Source organism: Scaptodrosophila lebanonensis, unplaced genomic scaffold (genome assembly GCF_003285725.1).
Source record: "Scaptodrosophila lebanonensis strain 11010-0011.00,11010-0021.00 unplaced genomic scaffold, SlebRS2 tig00001412-arrow-pilon, whole genome shotgun sequence".
In the NCBI taxonomy this organism is placed as follows: Eukaryota; Metazoa; Arthropoda; class Insecta; order Diptera; family Drosophilidae; genus Scaptodrosophila; species Scaptodrosophila lebanonensis.
The window spans coordinates 7,088,396-7,112,244 of NW_022060739.1; the positions used below are offsets into that span (position 1 = coordinate 7,088,396).

The 23,849-nt window shown below is 38.3% G+C and overlaps 1 protein-coding gene across 1 annotated transcript; it reads left to right on the forward strand.

Annotated features, from left to right (window-relative positions):
* The first annotated feature begins 25 nt into the window (after positions 1 to 25).
* LOC115631777 (protein Wnt-6) lies at positions 26 to 23,849 on the forward strand. Its single transcript, XM_030528612.1, has 4 exons — positions 26 to 677; positions 19,318 to 19,538; positions 21,576 to 22,051; positions 23,184 to 23,849. Exons 1-4 carry the CDS (start codon positions 616 to 618, stop codon positions 23,643 to 23,645), a joined length of 1,221 nt encoding a protein of 406 aa, XP_030384472.1. The 5' UTR covers positions 26 to 615; the 3' UTR covers positions 23,646 to 23,849.

The following is a 23,849-nucleotide window of genomic DNA, read 5'->3' on the forward strand; positions in this document are numbered from 1 at the left end:
TCTGGAGCTGAAGCTCCTGCATTTGATCGCTCCTCGCACGCGTCTCAGTACGCCGGCAGCTTTCTCCCTGTGCGTACGAATTTGAACGCACGCAGCAACAAATTGAAAAACAACAACAAAATACAACAACAAAAAACAAATTGCAAACAAACCAAATTTAAACAATACGCGAAAAAGTGAAAAAGAGCCGCTAGATCAAGATCAAGAATTGTGTGCGCAATGTGGACGCTATCGTCGGAGATCGTCAGAGATCGTCAGGTGCGCGTCGCTTCGTCATCATCGCCAGTTTTTGGGGCATTCCGTAATGCCCTCAGTGCAGTGCAGTTAAACAAATTTCTGCCATCTGACATCTACTGAGGTCCAACACGAAACGGCTTGTTGCCTGATTTATTCGCTCGTCAAAACTTTGTTCGTGCCCGTTACCGTCGCATTTTTGTTGTTGACTTCTGCCCGAAAATTTGTATGAGCAAATCAACGTAATACCCGGCAATAAAAAAGCTTAACTACCTGTAACTGAACCCGAACCCGAACCTTAACTGAACTGAACTGAATTGTTGAGTAGAGCGAGCGAGCACATTTGTTTGTGTTGTGTTGTGCTTGCGGCTGCGAAGCGATATGCGGTTATTCATGGTAATTGCAATCTTGATATTTGCAATGCCAATGACTGGATTCGGTTGGTAAGTTCGAGATTCGAGATGCGAGATCCCTATTCCTAAGTAAATATGATAGAGGATTCCTAATTTAAGAAGACGATGGAGTTTTAAGAACGAGTTAACAAGTCAATGAAACATACTGTTGTCTAATCTAGAGTTTCTTGAGTGACCAATAAATTATATTTACTGTGATAATATAAACTATATAATAGGAGAAGCCTTTCAGTGTGTGCTTAATTCGGTTTCAAGATTGCTCTTAGAAAGTTAGAAATGTAAGTGAAGGAAGCCATTCACAAAGGTTGATTAAAAGGGAAACCACAAAAGACCCGATACCGCAGAACTTAAACTTAAAGCCTCCATTCAGTCAAGCTTATGTTAGTTTAGGAATTAAATAATCACAGAAATTTCTAGCATATACTCGTATTTACATTTAGTTTCTTAATATTTTCAATGTTATTAGCTAGCTGCAGCATCTGAAACCTTGATATTTCAATTAAATAGGCCTTATACATACTTAAAGAGCTTTAAGTAGCCTTGGCGCATTTAAAATAATGCCTTTTCTTTAGAAAGCTGAAATTACTTTAAATAATCTTGACATTCTAAACGGACACTTGTAGACACTTATAATTTATATTTTCCACTCAGATGGCTCAAAGATGAATTCGCAAATAATAGTGATAGTTCATATATAGTGAACACTATTTCATTTTGGTTAGCAATTGCTGAATAGTTTCTATGATATTAAAATCTGTTAAAAATTCTAAATAATATCTAAACAATATCTATAAAGAAGGTTTCAAGAAAGGATTGTGATTGCTGATATATCTTAAATGCATACCAGTAACTAGTTTTAAATATTTTCATTAATTTTAATTGTTTTTTTTAAACAGGCATATATATTAATTCCAGTTTTAACAGCCATGTGGCTAGCTATGCTGCACTGATATAATACCTGCTTTATATTTGTCACCCAAAGTATATCGATATGCTTAACGGACAATACCTTTCGGCAATTTTAATTTTTGTTCGATTTTTTACTCCACACTTGATTGTCAAAATGGGCAAACAATAATCACAAATCGAAATAAACTAAATAAGCATAGTCCATAGAAACCAAATCATTGCGAAGGGGGATGCTTTGATTTAAAGCGAATAGCTTTGGATGTTTGAATGCTGCAGCCTTGGGTAGTTCTTATATTTTGCTGGCAGCACCAATTTTCTTCCCACAAATTGCAGCGTTTGTTTTGCAACATCTTAGATGCATTTTAAATAGAGTATTTGAAATAATATGCAAAAAAGCAGTAGACCTACCTGACCTTAAAAATATTAGGCGTCATTTCCATATGAATAAAATAAATTTAGTGTACCTTCTGCCCACCTGTTTGACTTAAAAACTGGTTCTCTACACATTATTAATTAATTCTTATTAATTAAGGCTTATTCTATAATTTTTGTAAAATAACAAAACGATTCTTTTTGATCTTGGGTGCTGCAACGCCTAAGCTTATGCAACAAATGTCTTAACTTATTCTCAATGCGATTGTTTCAAAACAAAGTTTTACAGTTATTGCGTTAAAAGTTTAAAGAAGATCTCATTTGAAAGGAATATCGTCGTTTGACTAACAGAGAGTAGCACAAAAAGCATGAGCTTGACAGTCGGAAATACTCTATTAAGTGCTAGTCGAATTGGCACTAACCACACACATCATTAATTAAATATGGGGAACATGCACCTTCAATTACACAACAAAGTAGACAGACACACAGTTCAATTTCAATGCCAAGAAACCCATTACACCCGCTAAAAATGGCAATTCGAATTGATAGTGCAGCCACTTCCGGTTCGAAAAAACTGCACTGCTCAAAATAAATTATGAGGTGATCCAAAAGCCAAAGTGAAAATCAAAGGCAGCAGCAGAAACCAATCAAGCGAACGAAAGAACCGCAGAGATCCCAACATCCAACATCCAACATCGGCTGTCGTCAGCATGGGACCTTCAGAATGTGACGTTTGATTTAGATTTAATTACATGGCAACTTTTTTTGCTCTTTCTATCATAATTTTTTGGGCGAAATGTCATCTGGCAGAGCCGAGGGAGTCGAGCACCAAAAATACAAGTAGCCGCGCCAAAATAAACAAAAAAGGCAAAACAGAACAACAACAACAACAACACTAGAGACTTTCAGAGACTGACCAAAGAGGCGATGGCGTTTGAATTTATGCGCGAAATTGCGAGCGAGTAGCGGCTAAGATAAATAAATAAACATCAGTCGTAGAGGACGACAAACATCAAATAGAAAGACAAGTGGCAGGGCAGGGCAGAGACCACAAACCGCCACAGACCGCAGATTGCAGACCGCTGGCTAGAAGAAACATAAGTTATGCACTTTGCCAAAATAGTTGCCACCAAAGTGGCATCAATGAATCTTGTGCCCCAACCAGTCCCACCCACGCCCCCGGCGATGCCAACACAAAGTAGAGAAATTGTCGCTGTCAGAGGCAACGAAAACTGCAATGCCTCGCATTTGGCTGCCACATTTGTCAAATGGTGAGCATCTAAAATCTAAAATCTGAGATCTGGGACTAGGGAGCTGGGCCACTGGGTGAACCGGTGGTTCGGTGGGCCTGTGTGGGGTGGTCGCGTGGCTCTTGGCACAGACTGCATGACGATTGGCAGCGCCCACGCCCACGTCCACATCCACATCCACGTCCACGGCAGACGGACGCGTACGAATACGAATCGAATAAAAGAACAAACTTTTTCATTAATTTTATTTTTATTTGAGTTGTGTGCAACTGGGCGCGGCGGCTTTTCATTTTCGAAATGCTCGTAGAAGAAAAGCGAAAAACAGGCCACCTGCAACATTAAACAGGCGCGCTGAGAAGGAAATGGCCCGAGCTGCCAGCATAAGTCGCCCCCACCTTCCTCTTGGGGTGTTTAGCGGCTGGTAGTGGGTGTGGCTGTCTGTGTGTGTGTGTAAATTCCATGCTCTGACGACAATTTGCACACGTCAGCACCAACGCCAGCGATTGCATTAAAATTCAATTGCAGCTTTTCACAATAAATTAATTAAATAATTAAAGCTCAAGTTCAACGGTGGCAGTCGCCCCTTTTGATGTCGCCAGCCTCTAATGCCTCTAATGCCTCGAATGGCGTCGAGTGCGCCATTTTTACGCTTCATCTGTGGCGGCTCAAGGGCGCAGACTATTTGCTAAGCAGGCCGTGACGAGAGATACTCGCCGCGACAAGTGTGACCAAAGTGTGTGCTGGGACAGGTGTGACCAAAGTGGAAGGAAGTGAAGCTTTTAATGCAATGCAACAAATGCTGAACCAACTTCTTAACTTTTTAAGATCTAAGATCTCCCAAAGAAGTCAGAAGCAGTTGGTTTTAAAAGCAAACAAATTATGGAGCTAGGGTTATGAGTAGAAAAGAGCTACATATTCTATTGTGCATATCCAAAATATTTATATCAACTTTATTTATATCTATTTGCATTTCTTACAAACGTATAATTAGCTTTTTTTATAGGAGTAAAAAGACTTAAAACTTAGGACATTCAATAATGATCTCTTAACATGATCTCTCAAACAAATTATGGAGCAAGATATATCGCTAATGTGTTGGCCGAAGAGCTACATGGCTCATTCGTTTGTCTGCCTTATTGTGCATATCAAGATATTCTTGATTTATGTCTTCTTTATTTAAATTATAACGAATATTTAGCTTTTTTACAGTAGTGCAAAAAACTTTACACTTTACATAATGATCTCTTAAAAGAGTTAGAAGCAATTCCATTTAAAAGCAGCTTCAAACAAATTATGAAGCACAAGTTATGGCTATTGTGTTGGCTTAAGATTAGAAAAGAGCTACATGGCTGTATCTATTGTCTGTTTTATTATGCATATCAAGAATATTTAAGTCTTCTTTATTTATATTTTTTTGCATTACTTACAAGCGAATATTTAGCTTTTTTTGGAGTAAAAAAAATAAAGACAAAGGACTTAAAATGATGATCCCCTAAAGATCCCCTAAGAAGCAGTTTGTTTTAAAACCAGCTTTAAACAAAAAATATGGAAGAAGAGTTATTGCTAATACACACTATTGCGCATATCCAAAATATTTATGTCTTCTTTTTTAAATTTATTTGCATTTCTTACAAACGAATATTTAGCTTTTTTATAGGAGTAAAAAGGCTTAAGACGTAGGACTTTAAATAATGATGTCTTAAAAGAGTTAGAAGCAGTTCCTTTTAAAAGCAGGAGCTACCTGGAATATTTACAGAATATTTATGTCTTTATTTATATTTAATTTGTGTTTTTTATAAACGAATAATTAACTTTTTTACAAAAGTATTTGTTTACCTTTATTTGATCACTCCAATAAAATAAAGTCCACACACAACTACTATCGATTGCAGTACAAGATGATTCACAATGTTGAAAAAATCATATTGCACATTTTTGAACCGACAATGCATTCCCTTCTCATTTATAAATTCCGCAACAATTCCGACTCACAGATCCATCTATTCTGCAAACGAATTGGCTCGTCTCGGTGTGTTTTTCCAGCCGAATGCACTTCAATCAAATGCTCATCGTCAGCGTTTGAGATCATAATCAATGACCAGACGTAGACATCGATGTGCTGGATATATTGTACGAGTATATGAATGGAAATTCCACTGACGAGCCCATCATTTACAGCCCCAGCACATCCCCAACCCAGCCCCAACCCTTAGCCGGCGGCCAATTACAGCGCAACTTACAATTATTTCGATCGAGCAGCAACGAATGTGCTGATCTGTCTGGAATTTAATTAAAAACATGGCTAGTGGACTGAGAAACCCAAACACGGTCGCATCATCAACAGTAAGAATACAAATCTAATGATGAAATGCTCAAATTTATGATCTTCAATTTGATTTCTGATTAAATGAGCTCATTTCCGCCGTCAGAACGAGGGGTTCAAGGCAGAAGGCGAGTGACATTTACAGCTGTACGCGTACTGGGCTGTTTGGTCTATTTTGGGTCAGCTTCCTGTTTTCATTCATTATTGGCATAGACCTTTACACATTCACTCATTCATTCATTCGCTCAGCTGTGCATTCATTCATTCATTGTCTTGTCTGCGCTAAAAGTTGCAAATGCTTTTTGCTTTTTCGCTTTATTTTCCTCTCCTTTTTTTGGCACTCACGCAGCGCTGACATAAATCAGCATGCGAAATGGCAATTAAAACTGTGCGGGCTTTAATGGGTTAAGCAGCTAGAACAACAACAACAACAACAGCAGCAGCAGCATGCGGGCACTTAGTCTCAAGCTGTGTAACATGCATGGCGTGCCAGTTGATGAGAGTTTGTTATTCCTCAGCATAGATGGTGATACACTTTTCAAAAAATTTACAAATATTTTCCAATGCAATGCATTTGAATTGGCGACCAAGACGTATTCGTAGTGACAGTTAATTAAGATAAAAGTTAGTGAACAATTTTAATAAATCTATAATCAGAACTGTGTTCCTCTCCGAATGAGTGAAGAGGTGGAACTAAACCGATTTTTTATTTATATTTCTGTTTGTAAATTAAATACCAAGGCAGTTCTTCTTGGATGAAAAGAAAAATTGAAAGTGGCAGATGCTGAAAAAGCATACATACTTGTATATTGATAAAACTTGATGATGAGAACCTAACTGTCTTTTCTCAAAATGTAAATAAATTAATTTTCGAAAATATTTCAAAATTGTTAACATTGTTAACTAACAAACATTAAACATTTAAATTCTACTTAAATCCAATCTTTTGTCAGAAATGAGAACATTATACAATTATTTTCATTTATTTATTTACTTATTTATTTATTTACTTATTTATTTATTTATTTATTTATTTATTTACTTATTTATTTATTTATTTATGTGAACAAACATATGATTGTCGACATAGGAGGAAAATATATAAAAGTTATTAAGTTACTCTAAAACTTTATAGAACTGGAAAAAAAAGAACAGGCCCCAAAGTGCTTGAAGAGGAATCTAAGTATTGTTATAATTATTAATATTAACTTTTACAGTCTTTTAAAAGTATTAAAACATAAATACTACAATTATGAAAGACTTATGGCCATTTATAAGTTTCTTCAGCTTAACAGTTATAATTAGGAGTGTGTTTGTAACGCGATTCCTCTTTCAAATAACTTAAATATTCTCAGTGTATGAACAGCATTTTGTATACGCCGCGTTGTCGGGAGTCGCGTTTTTTAAGGTGTGTCAGTGGAGCACAGCGCAGTGAAAATTGGCACAGGCAAGTGGAACTAAAATATCATCATTATAGTTTACGAGCTGCAACAACTACCAGTACACCCCCAATATTTTGGCTAACAGGCGAAGAGCAGCAGCTCTGAGCAGCGCAGCGCAGCACAGCGCAGCAGGCCACGTCTCGGCAACTCGGCCAATTGCCAAATTGTGCGAGCAGATGACTTGATTATGCTGCTCGTCAAATGCAAAAGACGCTGCCCCGTCAGCTGGGCCACTGACACACATACCCGTACTCGTACTCGTACAATCGATCGGGCTGGGACATATAGTACGAGTAGTACTTGTAGTTTGCGATTTGTGTTGACAGCTCGGGGGCAAGAGAAAGCAGCATCTTTATTTGCCTTTTGGCAGCTTGCAGGGCAAGGAAAGTGGTTCACGTTCAAGTTGCTTGGCAACAATCAACACTTTGAACTTGTTAGGCAACATTAATTGGCACGGCAATATTATGCAGTCACTAAAAGCGAAACAATCCCACAGATGGTTCCACAGACAACAAGCTATCGGCATTCGCTTTATGAGCTTAGTAGGTTTTTTTTGATGCCTCAACAACAGTCAATAGTTATTCGAAAACTTCTGATTTATTTTTATCATAATTATATTTTATTATCAGAAATATTATAAACCGAACTATGCGTGGAATCAGATGTATATACTCACTATTGTACTTCTCTGGTCTGATTCTTATGAATCCAACGAACTATATGTAGTACATAATACGAAGGCTTTTATGCTCTTTGTGGAGAAACATTATGAGGTCTTTATTGTCACAAATATTACAACAGAATTGCATTATCATTATCATAATAACCCAGCCCGGTATGATAAATATGTGTCGTAGGATATTATTATGTGTACAGACCAATCGACTGATGGGCCCCCCGTAAGATCCTAAATAAAAATTAATTACCTAAGCATTTATGCTGGATACTGAACTAACAATTGAATAACTGTGAGGCTAGTCCATTCCATAAATTCTAACCACTCCTCAATAAAAATTAATTATCTACGCATTTTGCTGAATACTGAACTAACAATGTAATAACTGTGAGGCTAGTCCATTCCATAAATTCTAGTCACTCCTCAATAAAAATTAATAAATCATTTATGCTGGATACTGAACTAACAATTGAATAACTGTGAGGCTAGTCCATTCCATAAATTCTAGTCTTACAAAATGCCTCAAGAGCACCGTATCACTAATATTGAAATGGAAAGCGGGGCGAAGAACAAAGTGAACTCTTGGATTTTTAGCAACATCATTAGTTTTACAATCTGGACTACCTACTCCGGTTGTCGTTTCATGGGACTCTGTCGGTTCAGATACGACTACAAAAGATGCAAATTAGTTTTGGCAGAGCCACTAAGGACTATTCGAATAATTTCTTGGTTTTTCAGGATCGGTGCTGTTCTATTTGACTACCCATATATTACGATAGCCATGATATATATGTTTTGCATATATAGGATGATTAATCCGATACTTGGAGAATATAAGGTGATATTTGACATGACACTGTTTATTGTCACAGTCTGGCAGTATTTTCGTTTGTTGATTTTGGCTCAAAACAAAAAATACAACGAACTCCTGATAGCGACTGTCAATAATTTAGTCGAACTTCACCGAGATGTTTGCGAATGTTTTGGCGACAATCATTTTGAGTGTGAGACACATATTCTGTTTATCTCTGTATTGAAAAGTGGAGCCACCTTTCTCCAAATCTACAACTCAGTATTGAATATACAACCCAAAATAATCATATTCCAAACGATAATATTCGACATGTTCTACTCTGCCTATTTTGCTCACCAACTCCTCCTAATGGCGTGGCATAAAACGCTTCAAGGCTTTGTCAATCATTACTTGGACTTGCTGCAGAATGGACGAGTTCCGGCTCTACGTATGCGGCGAAAACTTCTCGAGATTTATAGAATCCACACACGCATAAATGAAGAGCACCGCAATGTGGTTCTTCTCTGGCTACCCGTCTCTACTGTTATTTTCACCAACATAATTAATTTATCATATGATTTGTCTAATTTGGAGTACACTGTCATCATTGACAATAATAAGAGCGGAAGAGATCTATGGATATATGTCGTTTTTATTAGACTTGGCACTTGTATCGCTCCTCTCCTCAAAATCCTTCTTATTGGACTTTGCAACGATCGTATTGTTGAACTAAATAAGCGTTTCATGGACAATATTTTCCTGATCGAGTTACTGCATCTGCAAATGAAAGCCGCATATTTCTCCAGACTCCTGAGAAGCAAAGTAAGTGGGTTGATTCGTAAATAACTTTCTAGAAGCGCTACTAAAGTATATATTTATATACTTTACTTTATACTTTTGTAGAACACTTGTCTCCGACTGCAACAGCTTGTACAACCTATAAGAAATTATATATGGACTTGGGAATATACCTGCGATCGGAAATTCGTATTGCTTTTCGTTTGGTCCGCCATTATAAATTCAGTTTCGAACCTGCAACTTTTTGATTCCAGGGACATGGGATTGAAGTAGATTGAAGTACTCTGTACATTATATAGAATATATTAGGCGTGCAAACCAATCGATTAACGAGGCTTTTCCATAATGCGTATCTAATGTATTCAATAAGAATAAATTTGCTTAGCATTTGTGCTGACAACTAACGATAATTGAATGACTATGCGGCATTTCCATTCTATAGTATTATCATTAGTCTTTCAAAATGCCTCGAAGGCATCGCATCGAAAATATCGAACTTGTTCGAATAAAGAATAGTAGGAAGAAGAAGAAGAAGGTAAATTCTTGGATCTTTAACTGCTTCCTTAGCATTACAATCTGGAGTACCTACATCAGTTGTCGTTTCGTGGTTCTCGGTCGGTTCAGATACGACTTCAAAGGATTAAAATTAGTTCCGACCGAGCAACTATGGACTAATTGTATAATTTCCTGGCTTCTCAGACTCGGTGTGGTCCTATGGGATGTAAAGTCTCTTATGCTAGTCATGTTATACGTGTACTCCAGATTTACAACGAATTTTCCGGGACTTTCAACCTATGATGCGTTATTTAAAATGACAAGATATACGGTCACAGTCTGGCAGTATTTTCAAATGTTGATTTTGGCCCAAAGCACCAATTTCAATAAACTCCTGATAGCGACTGTCAATCATTTAGTCGAACTTCACCGGAATATAAGAAAGTCCTTTGGCCCCAAACATTTTGAATGCGAGACACAGATTCTGTTTACATCTGTATTGAACAGTGGGGTCACCTTGCTCCAAATCTACAACTTCATGTTGAACACAGAACCAAGAATAATCCTCGTGAAGACGCTGATATTCGACATGTTCTACTCTGCCTATTTTGCTCACCAACTCCTCCTAATGGCGTGGCATAAAGCGCTTCAAGGCTTTGTCAATCATTACTTGGACTTGCTGCAGAGTGGACGAGTTCCGGCTCTACGTATGCGGCGAAAACTTCTCGAGATTTGTAGAATCTACGCACGCATAAATGAAGAGCACCGCAATGTGGTTCTTCTCTGGCTACCCGTCTCTACAATTCTTTTCACCAGCATGCTGAACTTAACAAACGATTTAGGGGATTTGGAGTACGCTGTGATGTTTAATAAGACGGAAAATACGACTATAACAGATCGCTGGATATATGTCGCACAAGATAGGCTTGGTTTCTGTATTGCACCTATTCTCAAAATCCTTCTTATTGGACTGTGCAACGATCGGATTGTCGAACTGAATAAGCGCTTCATGCGAATTATTTTTCGAATCGAGTTGCTGCATTTGCAAAGGAAAGCCGCATATTTCTCGAGAATCCTGAAATGCCAAGTAGGTGGTATGATCAATAACTGGATTTCTATAAGCTACTAAGATCACATTTATTGTTTGTAGAACACACGTATGGGACTGCAGCAGCTGGTACAACCTTTAAGAAATTATATATGGACTTGGGAATATACTTTTGATCGGAAATTCGTAATGCTTTTCATTTGCTCCGCTTTTCTAAATGCCGTTTCCTATCTGCAATTTCAAGTCTCCGAAATGCCAAACGGAAAAAGCGTAGTTTAGTTCGAATGTATGTTGCATACAGAAAAAGGCGTAGTAAAAAGTATTTTTAAACATGGGTTTGATTTTATAAACTAACAAAATGTATCTGGGATTGTGCTTGAATTGATCTTTGGCGCCCTTGCACCTTTAAGATTATTACGAATTTTTTATAGATATTTGAGCAAAAATATTAAAAACGAGATAATTCAAAGAGTATTTATTAGAAACGGGCAGACGTGTGCAAGCAATATCACAATTTATAATGGTTTGGTGGATTCTCGTTCGCCCTATTGTTTGTTATATGTTATATGTGGATTATAGATTTACGCTTGGAGTTCAAATAACAGTTCTTCTTCAATGCAAACCCTCTGCTGTGTTTGACTTATAAGGAAGTGGCCCCCATCGGTTTTTATAGAAAATTTCCCCCGCTTTTGTTACAGTCTAGAAGTTGTCCCATAAATGTTAAAAAATACTTTATATATCATTTTAAGTAGTAAAGGTCTTATAACCTGATCTCTTGTTGTTAATAACTATACTTATGGAATCACAAAATCACAAATTCTAGTGTATAAATTAAATAAAAGTGAAATTAAAAAGGCTTTAATCTAAAGATATTTATTGAAAACCATAAACTTTCATATTATTATAGGTTTGCAAATTTTTATCTGCACTTTGAACCTATATGTGTCCGACTGTCAAGACTTGAACGATCTCAAAACATTAAAGTTTTAGAAGATCTCTCCTTTCATAAGATTATGCTTGTCTCGCATTTTTTTTATAAATTATATAAGTTTTTTATTTAGTCATTAATCGAATTTAATTCGATTTAAATCGAGTAAGTTCACGAAAATAAAACTGATTAAATAGCATAGGAGGGCCTCTTTAGCTGGGTTGCATTTGAAACATTCCCTTCCCGAATTCGCCCTTTTGCTGGACCCTGGCTGACCTCTTCGACAAGTCAATCACCTCGATGGTGCTGCTGTCCAACCGCATCCACGTGATTAAGCACACTTGGTGCCTTTCTGGCTGGCTGCCTTTCTGGCTGGATGCCTTGGTACCTTGGACATGGCACAATGCGGCTACGCCTATTTTAGCCATAATTAAGTTAAACGTTGTCGCAATTTGCGCGTCTGAGCTTGGTGCGGCCCAAGATTGATGTTGTCTTTGTCAGCGCGCATCATGGCCATGTCTCTGGCTCTCGGGCTTGTTAAACAAATGACAAAGGCCAGCCAAATAGTAAATATGGCTGAATTATTAGCCAAGTTTTTTCCTGAGCAATTGGACATGCGCATGCCTGTGAGCCTGGGAAAGCAAAACATGACGCTCGAAACACTGAACACAGCTCAAAGGATGTACAAAGCTGCTCGTAGGCAGGCAGGCAGACAGGCAGACAGACAGGCAGGCAGGCAGGCAGCAGATTCCATTTAATAAACAGCGCTCATAAATATTCATGAGCGACGGCGCCTATGCATATAAGTATGTACGAGAATAGTTGACATGTTAATTTGCTAATTTGCTGGCCACAAAAAAGGTGTTGCCCGCTCGGTAGTCGGCAGTTGGTAGTTGGTGTTCGCGGCCAATGACAAACACCAAAAAAGGTGCCAAAATGCGGCGTGTGCGTCGACGCCCACCCAACGAAACGGTGCCAGCTGTGCCACACAAGTTGCCGCTTCGGCCAAGGTGCGGCTCCAGCTCCAGCTCCAGCTTCAGCCCCAGCTCCCACCCAGGCAGCAGCCGTAACTCATGTCAACACCTTTTCGAGCGCCGCCGGCTACTGCTAGCTGCCAAATGCTGCTCTAAGGCGGGCCAGCCAGGGCAGGCCAGGCCAGGGCAGGGCAGGGCAGGTGGCTAATCAATTGTCAACGCCGCCGCCCACATCAAACGCTGGAGCTGCTGCTTCTACATACATATATGTATGCACAAAATATCAACACTTGCGCCGAGGCATTCCGTGGACAAATATTTGTGCGCGTAAATTGAAAACTGACCAGCCACAACAACAATCGACTTGTGCGCACACCACCAGCACCACCACAAGCACCACCACCAGCACCACCACCAGCACCACCACTAAACGGGTAACGACCAAAAGACCGAGTGATCAGGCGAACAGGCAGCCGGCCATTCATTCAGTTGTCAACGTTTTGTTTAAATACTTTGGCTCGCATGTTGACAAGTGGTTTAAGTCGTTGATTTGTTTGCACTAAGTGCTGTGCAAAGCAGGCAGCTGGACAGACAGGCAGACAGACAGACAGAGAACCAGGCAGTCAGCTGTAAGGTGACCAAAAAAATCCTAATAGATATATTTATATATGCTTTGTTATTAAAATAGATATTCGCTAACAAAATACAGGAGCTTCAAGAGCACTGTCAATGTTTTTATGTAACGAATAAAAAAATGCATATAAAAATGCCAACTTAATCAATTATTTATATGAAATATTTGCTACTTTATTGGTTAAAATAATAATCAAATATTTATGTTTAGCCGCCAGGGACTAGCTGCTCCTCAAGATGAAAGCCCTTAGATATCGCAATACAAGTATATTAGAAAGCAGAAACAGATGACTACTTGAGTTCAGCTAAGCATAAAATGGAAAACTCACAAAAGCAAGAACATAACTAAAACTATGATAAACATATACTGCAGTAGTCTTTGATTCTAAATGGACTTATGCCTGGACCATAGCATCATTAAGATATTGTTTATTATTATTTTATTATTATTATAAGTATATATTATTTAATGAGCTCCTGGCAGTCAAGACAGTATTTCTTTATACTCGCTTGATATTGATATTTATACTCGCTCGGTATTTGTTACCTTTTAGCCATTAGCCATTAATCTGATAGCCTCAAAGTCGAAAATAAAGAAATGCATGAGAAAGGACTTAGCAGTTTTAGAACTGGGCCTTAAATCAAAAAATGTTGCATTTACAAGTAGTATGTTTAAAATTTCATTGAATTAAATAAGTAAAAAAGCCCATTGGATTGGATAATGATTTATTTATTTATTTATTCTTCAGAAGAAAACCAAACCTTCGACTACACTTGTTCGGAAACGAAGCCAGTATCTGGGTAAACGTTCTTTAAAAACCTGGGCTGTCTGGCAAATTTGGCACTAAGAGCAATTAATTCCCTAGAAAGACTTCAAACTACAAATAGTTCTCAATCAAGAAATATTCTATTCCTAAAATCAAAATTATGATGAACCATTTTAAAAGCATGCAAAGCTTTATTTAGTGCCTTCAATATATTAATTAATTTTGCATTAATTTCAGGCTGGAATGAGTCTGTCTTTATTTGTATAGTATTTATCAAAAGCGTGCCTTTCATTTTAGTGGATTCGAATCTCATTCTATATAAGTTATAGAATCTCTGATATTTTGCACAAAAAATTCTTTCAAATTCTTCAAAACTCTTCTGGTCACCCTGATGCTCTCAAACAGTTAAAAGAAAGCAAGACATGCCGCTATTTGGCGACTCACGAAAATGAGTCAATAATCAAACGCTTGTGGCCATGGTCTGTCTATTTACATAGAAACCCACACCGCAGGCTGGGAAATTTCAACCACTTGTCAGTTGCAGCTACCAAGCTGGATGGCTGGCTGGCTGGCTGGCTGGATGGCTGATAAACCACTGCCACCAGCACGCTGCTATAAACGGGCACTTTGATCAAAGCAAAAAATCACTGAAAATCCATTGAGGCCCATAACGACACCAACACCACGCACTCACACATACACACCTCATATATATGTATGTATGTATTTGGTTGGAGTTCTGTTTGGAATGATGCGTGGTGTGTGAAAGCAAAATAAAGATACGTCGACTTTGTTGGCCAAGTGTGTTGCCTGCCTGCCTCTCGCCAGCAGCCCGACTGTTGGCCTGCCTGCCCGCTTCAAGTTGTTGCTCTTTTCAAGTTGCCGCCAACCGAGGCTGCTGCCGATGCTGCCAATGCTGCCGCTGCCGCTGCTGCTGCCGCTGCTGTTGCTGATGCTTCTGCTGCCAACCAAACTTCAACTTCAAAACCAAAACCAAAAAGTGTCGAACGTTGCTGCTTGGATCGGTCTTTGCGATCGCACGCTGGCTATTTTCCGCTTAACCAAATGCTGCTGTTGTTGTTGTTGTTGCTGCTGTTGCTGCTGTTGTTGCTGTTGTTGGCTGGCAACTTGTGTGGTTACGCGGACTGCACGCTTGAAAGGTGTTTGAGTTCTTTAGATCTCTCCAGTCATCAACAGCAACAGCAACAGCATCAGCATCGGCAGCATTGGCAGCAGCAACAAGAGAGCCGTCATCATCAACATCCTCATCATCATCGTCATCATCATCATCGTCATCGTCATCACAGCATCTGAACTTCAATTGTTTTACTTTGTTTACAAGCGCGTCTATCAATTCTGCTGTTTGACTTTTGGCGGCCAAGCATTGCTTCGTTGTTGTTGTTGTTGCTGTTGTTGTTGAAGTTAATATTTTTGTTAGTACTTATGAGGAGCAACACCACCAGCTAAGTGTTGTGCGTGTGTGCTGGCTGGCTGGCTAGCTGGCAGGCTGCTCTATTTGTTTTTTATTTTGTAGCTATTAAGTTGTCATAATCTTTTGTATGGTATCTTATTTTTTGTTGTTGCTGTTGTTGGCTGAAGTGCGCCGCTGCTGCGCAAACACCAGGTGGGCAACAGCAATGGGCATGGAAGCATATACATATATACAGATATATTGAAGATACTTTAGTGGTGGTCCCATGGAAGTTGTATAGAGTTTTCATGCAAAGAGCGTCCTCCTCGGGCAAGCTTTCGAGGCAGAGAATATCTATGAAGAAGAGTTCTTTATTTTATACTTAGAACTCAAAAATATTTCCAGATAGGGGATAATCTGCAACTAATCTGCTAAGATTTTGTTTTCTAATTAAAGCTCATGCGGACAAACAGACGCTGATAGTTTCGTCTTCTCATGTTGTTCAAGGAAAAAAAATAGACTTCTTTGTTCTAACTTAGCAACTTTTGGTTGCTAAGTTTTGAAAAAGTTGTTAGTTGAATAACTTTGCAAATGAAAGAAGAAGTGCTACTAATATAGAAGAAACTATTTAAACAAATAATGTTGATCCTTTCTTCTATTCATTACAGAAATCTTGATATTCTTAATTCCATTCAGATTATTTAAATAACCACTTACTGTTCTTTGAGACTTAAAATTAAAAGTTTCCATCACAAGTCCAACATTTCTAAGCAAAAAAGCAGCACAAATTTGGAAAATTAGAAAAGTCCATAACTGAGTATCTAACAACATTTATAAGCACATTTGTTCAACTTCTAAAAAAAACTTCCACAAAAAATATAGTTAAATAACATAATATGAACAAATATATATAAAAATATGCAAAAATATTCACAAGTAAATATTCAAAAACTTTTAAAATTATACAAAATTTTGCATGTACTTACAAAACTATAAAAAAAATTATTCATTTAAAAAATCTTATAATTCAAAAATTATAAAAAATATAAATATATGTATACTTGTATATAAAATAAACTCTTATATATTTATGTACTTATATAAAAAAAATTACAAAGTTTTGACACATATTAAGTTATGGCAAAAAGAAAGGTACTTCTAAGCCCAAATTCTTTTAAAAAATGATCATGTTTTTTGTAGAAAGGCCCAATTAAATTTCACGAATTTATTAAGTTATGAAGTTTAGCAAAATATGAGCACGAAGCCCAAAACTAATTAAAAATGCAGTAGTAAAATGTCGTTTTTAATGGAATGGTTTTAACATTGTAACTGAAAGACCATGAGCTTCATTAAAAGATTTCAAAGTTTGTGTTCAAAATATTTGCCTCTCTGTTGATAGCTTTCTTTATCATGCGATTCTGATTACATTTTTTGAAGGCAGATCGAATTTCAACTAGTCTGGGTTATTTCATCATAATATGTAGCTTATTTATAATGTTTGGAGTAGACTGCTTTTTAATCAATTTTTTTTGACATTATTGCTGGGTCAGGTCAATATCTTCTCATGTGTATCAGATATAACTCAGCCATAACTCAACTATTTTAAAATATGACCGCCTGCTTAATTGTCTCTGCCACTAATTGCCTATTTTCTTACTATTTTCTACATCTATGCGTGTTTTTTTGTCATTTAGAGCTCTATTTGAATTGCCAATTGTATCACTTTACCATTTGTCTGGCCATGACTCAGCATAGGAACAATGTGAATTCATTCTATTGAGTGCCTTAAATAGCGCGAATTCCTAGGAAATATACCGACCAGTCGATAGACTACTCATTAATCACACAATCTCCACGGCAATCTCATCATCGGTAGCCGACAAGTCTATAAAACACTTTACGCTTTCATTTACCCCAACAACAAACAAAAACCACCACACATGTGCCCACATACATACATATATAAGTATGAGTATGTATATGAGTAGGAAAGTATGCCTGTAGAGTAAACTTTAATTGCACAAAGTTCACGAGCAAATTTCACGCGAATGCGAAATGCAAAATGCGAAACTCTGTAAGAACAATCGAGCTATTAAAAAGTCATAAATCTTAAATGGAAAAACATAAATCAGCGCAAAGGCGCGCACGAAAACAATTTCCACGCCACAATCCCCAGCCACCAAGTGGTGGCTGACACATGCCGGGTGAGGGGACGGAGGGAGAGGGCGGAAGAGGGCCGGACGCTGGAAGAACGACGCATGCTCAACTGCACCCACATTGTTGGGTAATTATTAATTTTCCACCTAAATTAAATTTTAACGCCGCTCGAGCGAAATGGCATTAAAAATGAAAACGAAAATTGCAAAAATTGCATCGATCGGAAAATTGCTAACAACAACAAAAAACGAAATGAAAACACTCGTCTATACTACAAACGCCTATCTGCTTATAAGTATCTTTATATACGAGCACATACTTACATATATAGTATGTTTGTATGCTTCCAATTTTATTGACCGCCGCCGCAGCTTCGCTTGCAATAACAAACAATCGGGCCTATTGTGTGTATATCTGAGCTCTGTCCGAGTGGGATGCCCAACAGGGTGGGGACGGGCTCTGTGGCTGCAGCCATGGCGTTAACTGCTTGCCATCGCGTATACGCCGCGTATGCCGGCTGACTGATTGAAAATTAGTTCAACCTACTCTACAGCCAGCCTGTGTGTATTTTTGTTGCTCGACTTGTGCAAATAAACTTTGTTGTTGTTGTTGTTGTTGCTGTTTTTGCAAAAATATAGCAAACTATTTTTAATGAACTTGCCTCCTGAATGGTGTCCAAGAAGGCGCCAACTTTTAATCACTCCTCAGTTACATTAAGAGATAATTATTTATTTTGCGATTTCAGTGAACAAGTTTATTTATTTTCTGGACTTAAATCCACAGCTTATTTATGTGGCAAGGGGAAAACACATTAAAGTAAAAATAAAACTGTATAGAAAGAACTAAAATAAATTTAAAGCCCCAAAAAAAGTATAAGAAAATTAAGTCAAATCTTAAGCATTTCTTTGAGAACTAAATAAACATTTCTACTTATAAAGAAATACTAATTTCGATATAAATATTTATTTTATTTTGAATTTTTGAAAATATGTTGCAACCAAATAATATTTACAGCTCGAATTTTAATTTTAAATTGGAAAATTGTTGCTTTACACGAAACGGTTTGTGATTATTATAGGCATTAAATATAGGATGAACAATTTCTTAGAATAGAAAAAGTACAATTGATTGAACAATGGCCATAAGTTAGAGAGGGAGCTCCTAGTTTTAAATAAAGAGTCGAAGGAGGACCATAAGTATAAGTCTGCATCAGTCGGAAGGTTCAGCGATAATTGTAGGTAGCTTTCCAAATGCTTAGAAAAAAGATTTTTTTAAAATACATCCTTTTTTGAGTTCACAAAACAGCATTAAGTAAACAGTAACTATAGGCTTTATATCTATTTAAACAACCCACACACTATTATAAGCATTAAATATAGAGAAAACAATTGCTTGGAACAAAAAAAGTACAATTGATTGAACAATGGCCATAAGCTAGAGAGATAGCTCCTAGTTTTAATAAAGAGTCGAAGGAAAAATCTATTTTGCGGACTTGGGTATAAAACCATAAGTATTTATAAGTCTCTATCAGTCGGAAGGTAGCTTTCCAAATGCTCTAAAAATGATTTTTTGTAAATATATCCTTCTTTTGAGTTCACAGAACGACATAAAGTCAACAGTAACTATAATCTTTATATCTATTTGAACAACCCACACACTATAGCCACCTTTACTTCTTTTTGTTGTTGCAGGGCCGAGGGCACAAACATCTTACTCGATCCAAATCTAATGTGCAAAAAGACACGTCGTCTGCGTGGCAAGTTGGCCGAAATCTGCCGGCATGATTCCGCTCTACTCAAAGAGATAATCAATGGCATCAGTCTGGGCTTCCGAGAATGCGAATATCAATTTCGTAATCGTCGCTGGAACTGCACAGTGCTGCGCAAGAGCATGAGGAAAATTTTAATGCGCGGTAAGTGGCAAGTGGCACTTGTAATGGTGGTGCTGGTGGCGCTGGTGGTGTTGGCAGTAGCAAGTGGCTAACAAAAATTTGCATATGGAATTGCGCTTGACAAAAGCCAAGCCAAAATGGCAAACGGCAAATGGCAAATGTTGCTGCTTTATTATGCAGCATGGAAGGCGGCCTGTCAACACTTTTGTGCCTTGAGAGTGTGGCAGGAGTGCAGAAAAGTGCATTGCTGCCTAATTACAGTGTCGTCGCAAGTGTCGTGGGGACGGCAACCGCATCATCCATCAAGTTGCATAATAAAAATGTTGAGCTGCTGATGAATAGCGCCTGCAATGAGCCTACAAAGCTGTCAATTTTAATAAATTATTGCCCGAAAAAGGCGCAAAAAGGAAGAAAATGCGCACCAAGGCGAAAAGTGCAAGGCGTGTCGTGTCTGACTGTCCCTCTAACTGAATGCCTGACTGCCTGACTGTCTGACTGACTGTGTGGAATGTCAGACTCGGCCTGCTTAATGACAACAATGCGCAAGCAAAACACATACGAGTACCAAATTATAAGCCATAAATCCAACAGATTCGCTTAAATCGCACTCGCAGCCGCGGCTTTCCCTCGACTGTCAACTTGTCAGTCGATGAGTAAATGCGAGCAACTAATGAGACGACAATCCATTCTGTTTCTCTCTCTCTCTCCCCCCTCTTATTTTATTTTGGAAGGCTGTTCCAAGACATATCACCTGTCAGACGACAAATACATATACACATACAGACCGCTTGGCGGCCAACTAAGTGCTGATAAAATGCGCGAGCATTACACGACACGAGCATTACAAACATATGTAAATGGTGGCTGGCTGACTGACTGGCGATTTTGATTGCGACTGTGACTGAAACCGCGCTTTCGATTTCCATTGAACGTGACTGACGGCAATTAAATCGCCCCGAGAGCTATTTAAATGGGCACGGCATTAATTTGCATGTTGCGTTGCGTTGTATTGCGTTGACAATGTGTGTTCATAAATCATTGTGGTGCGATATCAGCGAACAAGATGACAAATTAATAAGCTACGTATTTAAATCAATCATACGACATGTATGACAACAACTCGTTCTCACTGTCCCCATAATCGGGGCTCACTTCAAGTTTAAAGATAACGATTAAATGCAATTATTGTGAAAAAATATTTCATCGACTTCCTTCATTGTTTCTGCTGTTTTAAAGGGCTTTTCTTCTTTTTTTTTGAGAGCTACTCCTTTTAATGAAAAATGTGTAGTGTTTGAAAGAGTTATTGGAAGTTGCACTAAGAAGCCACCTATTGAGAATCTGTGTGATTGCTTAGGAGGCTCAAGGTCTGGATTGTAAATTAACACAGTTTTTTTTTTCTTTTTGTATTAGCAGCGTGTTTTTATTTAAAACTGTCCAACGTGTATAATTATTAAATTGGTTATATAAACTTGACAATTGATTTATTTCATGTATGATGAGGTTGTAGTATCCGGCTAGTCTCTGTGGAGGTCCAGACGATAGGTCCTGAGCAGCCTCCTGGTCCGTTCGCTATTGTCCAGCAGGTTGATCGCCAAATTGGCTTTTCAGTTAAATCCAATTCCTTCCTCTACAGCAGACTTTGTTTCCTCCTCCTTAATCTGAATCTAAAGCTAGTTGGTAATTTCCTACTGCTTCACAATAGTACCTTTTAACACTAAAACAATCAAAAAGATGCATGCCAGACTCATATCATGGGTACATAACATACAAGTATATGATCAGCAGTACGAAACGAATGGACATAGACTTGTCTGAGAGGTTCTGAGTCATAAGAAGAAGTGAAGAATTTTGTATAATTATTTAGCTTAAATATATGAGCTGAACAAAAATTGGACACCTGATGGAACGAATAAAAATAAAAGCTTTTATTAGAAGTTCTACAAACGTACTAAAAACTTGCTGAACCATAAACATACTTTCACATTTTAAATAGGGAACAATTTTCGTTTTTTTTATTGACTTTGTGTTTTAAATACCTTTGTAACTCTTCCTCGACAGACTCCCGCGAAACGGGCTTTGTGAATGCCATCACAGCGGCAGGTGTTACCTATGCAGTGACCAAGGCCTGCACCATGGGCCAGCTGGTCGAGTGCTCCTGCGACAAATCCCACATGCGACGCAATGGCGGCCAGCCCCAAATGGTGAACGCAGCAACGGCGGAAGCGGCGCTTGAGCGCCAACAGCAGGCGGCGCTGCTGCGCCAGCAACCACAACAGCATCCTCCGAATAGCACAGCAGGCAGCACAGCGATGGGCAGGCTCAGAAATCGAGCAAATGGCGGCGGCAAACGTGGCCGTCGCAAATTCTGGGATAACATTAAGTTCCCCTCGGGCGAATGGGAGTGGGGCGGCTGCAGCGATAATGTGAACTTCGGCCTGCGACACTCGCGCGCCTTCCTGGATGCTAAGCAGCGACAGCGACGCAGCGATTTGGGAACGCTGGTCAAGCTGCACAACAACAATGCGGGACGACTGGTAGGAAAATGGATGTATATAGAGAAAATTAGCTGTTAAAATATGTTTCAAATACAAGTATTTTCAATTACTTAGAAAATTTAGTTTTTAGTTATGCTTGAAATGTGGTCTCTAGGTTTTGCTTTAAGCTCATTAACTGTTTAGTTTTCCAATACAATTTGTGAAGATCGTATTGTAAAATAATTAGTTTAGACTTTAAGACGTATATTCATTATAACCCAAATGTATTTATAAAGTAGTTAAGGAACATAGGAAGAGTTTCTCCGTTTCTCAAAAGACTCTATGCTGTGCCTTCTATTCCATTTCTCACCTGCTGTTTAGCCTTTAAATAAAGGCCAGTTACTTACTATTGTATGTATATGAACGCATAACTAAGATCTTATTATACACTCCTGGCCATTTACATAGGACACCTCCTTATGTTTGAAATGCACAAGCGCTAAGTGATTAGTAACAAATAATTATTATACTCCACATGAATAGGACATCTGGGCAAAAACAACATTTTTTTTTAGAGAATTCCGATTAAATTACAGTTTTTAAATTGAAGATACAATTAAGATATAGCATCAAAAGCTAGATATGAGAACTTAAAATTGGCTTTAGAAATTGATTTTGGAAAATTAAAAATTATTGCATCAAATAACTAATTGAGGAAATCACTGTAAAGAAGAAGAAAGTATCTGCATGATCTATAAAATTATCAAAGAGAACACCATAAATAGAAAGGTAGATAAATGGATAGGTAGATAGATAGATAGATAGATAGATAGATAGATAGATAGATAGATAGATAGATAGATAGATAGATAGATAGATAGATAGATAGATAGATAGATAGATAGATAGGTAGGTAGGTAGATAGATAAATAGATAGATAGATATATAGATAGGTAGGTAGATAGATAGATATATAGATAGGTAGGTAGATAGATAGATAGATAGATAGATAGATAGATAGATAGATAGATAGATAGATGGATAGATAGATAGACCTAGAAAGAGGCTTGATTCTTCTACGTGTTGACAACTGCGTGTTAAAAATTCAAAGCTAATTTAACATTAAAAGTCTTAAGTTGGTTTCATTTTAATTGTTTTCAACTTTTTACAACTCTCTGCTCCTTTCTTGCAGGCCATTCGGGACGCCATGAGACTGGAGTGCAAGTGTCACGGCCTCTCCGGCTCCTGCACGGTCAAAACCTGCTGGCTGAAGATGCCACCGTTTCGCGAGGTGGCAGGACGTCTGCGCGACAGATACGACAATGCCCGGAAGGTGGCCCTGCGGAACGATGGCAACAGCTTCATGCCCGACACGCCACACACCAAGCAGGCGAACAAATACCAACTGGTCTATGCTGATGATTCCCCAGACTTCTGCACGCCCAACCCGAAAACAGGCGCCCTGGGCACTCAGGATCGGGAATGTAATGCCACATCGACGGGGGCCGATAGCTGCGATCTGTTGTGCTGCAGTCGCGGCCACAAACATCGGGTGGTGCCCGAGTCGACCAACTGCAAGTGCGTCTTCAAATGGTGCTGTGAGGTGACCTGCGAGAAGTGTATCGAACATCGGGAGGTCAACACGTGCCTCTAGACACCACCAGGATCGGAGATCGGGGGGGAGAAGCGGAAGAATAAGAAAGGAACCACTTAGGAGTAGTCGTAGTAGTCATGAACATTGAAAGCTTTCCATTTCGCGTGATAACCACAGTAACAAACAACGTTTTGCTGCAGTCCATTCTTAAGTATTATCGAAAGTATCTTAGCAGTTTGTATATAGCATAGCGATCTTAACCAT

What these genes read in the sequence shown, in the direction of transcription:
- LOC115631777 (XM_030528612.1), top strand. Translation starts at nt 616, where the DNA reads ATGCGGTTATTCATGGTAATTGCAATCTTGATATTTGCAATGCCAATG. An exon ending in GAGGAAAATTTTAATGCGCG is followed by an intron (nt 19,539 to 21,575) that starts GTAAGTGGCAAG and finishes CTTCCTCGACAG; the next exon opens with ACTCCCGCGAAACGGGCTTT. An exon ending in ACAACAATGCGGGACGACTG is followed by an intron (nt 22,052 to 23,183) that starts GTAGGAAAATGG and finishes CCTTTCTTGCAG; the next exon opens with GCCATTCGGGACGCCATGAG.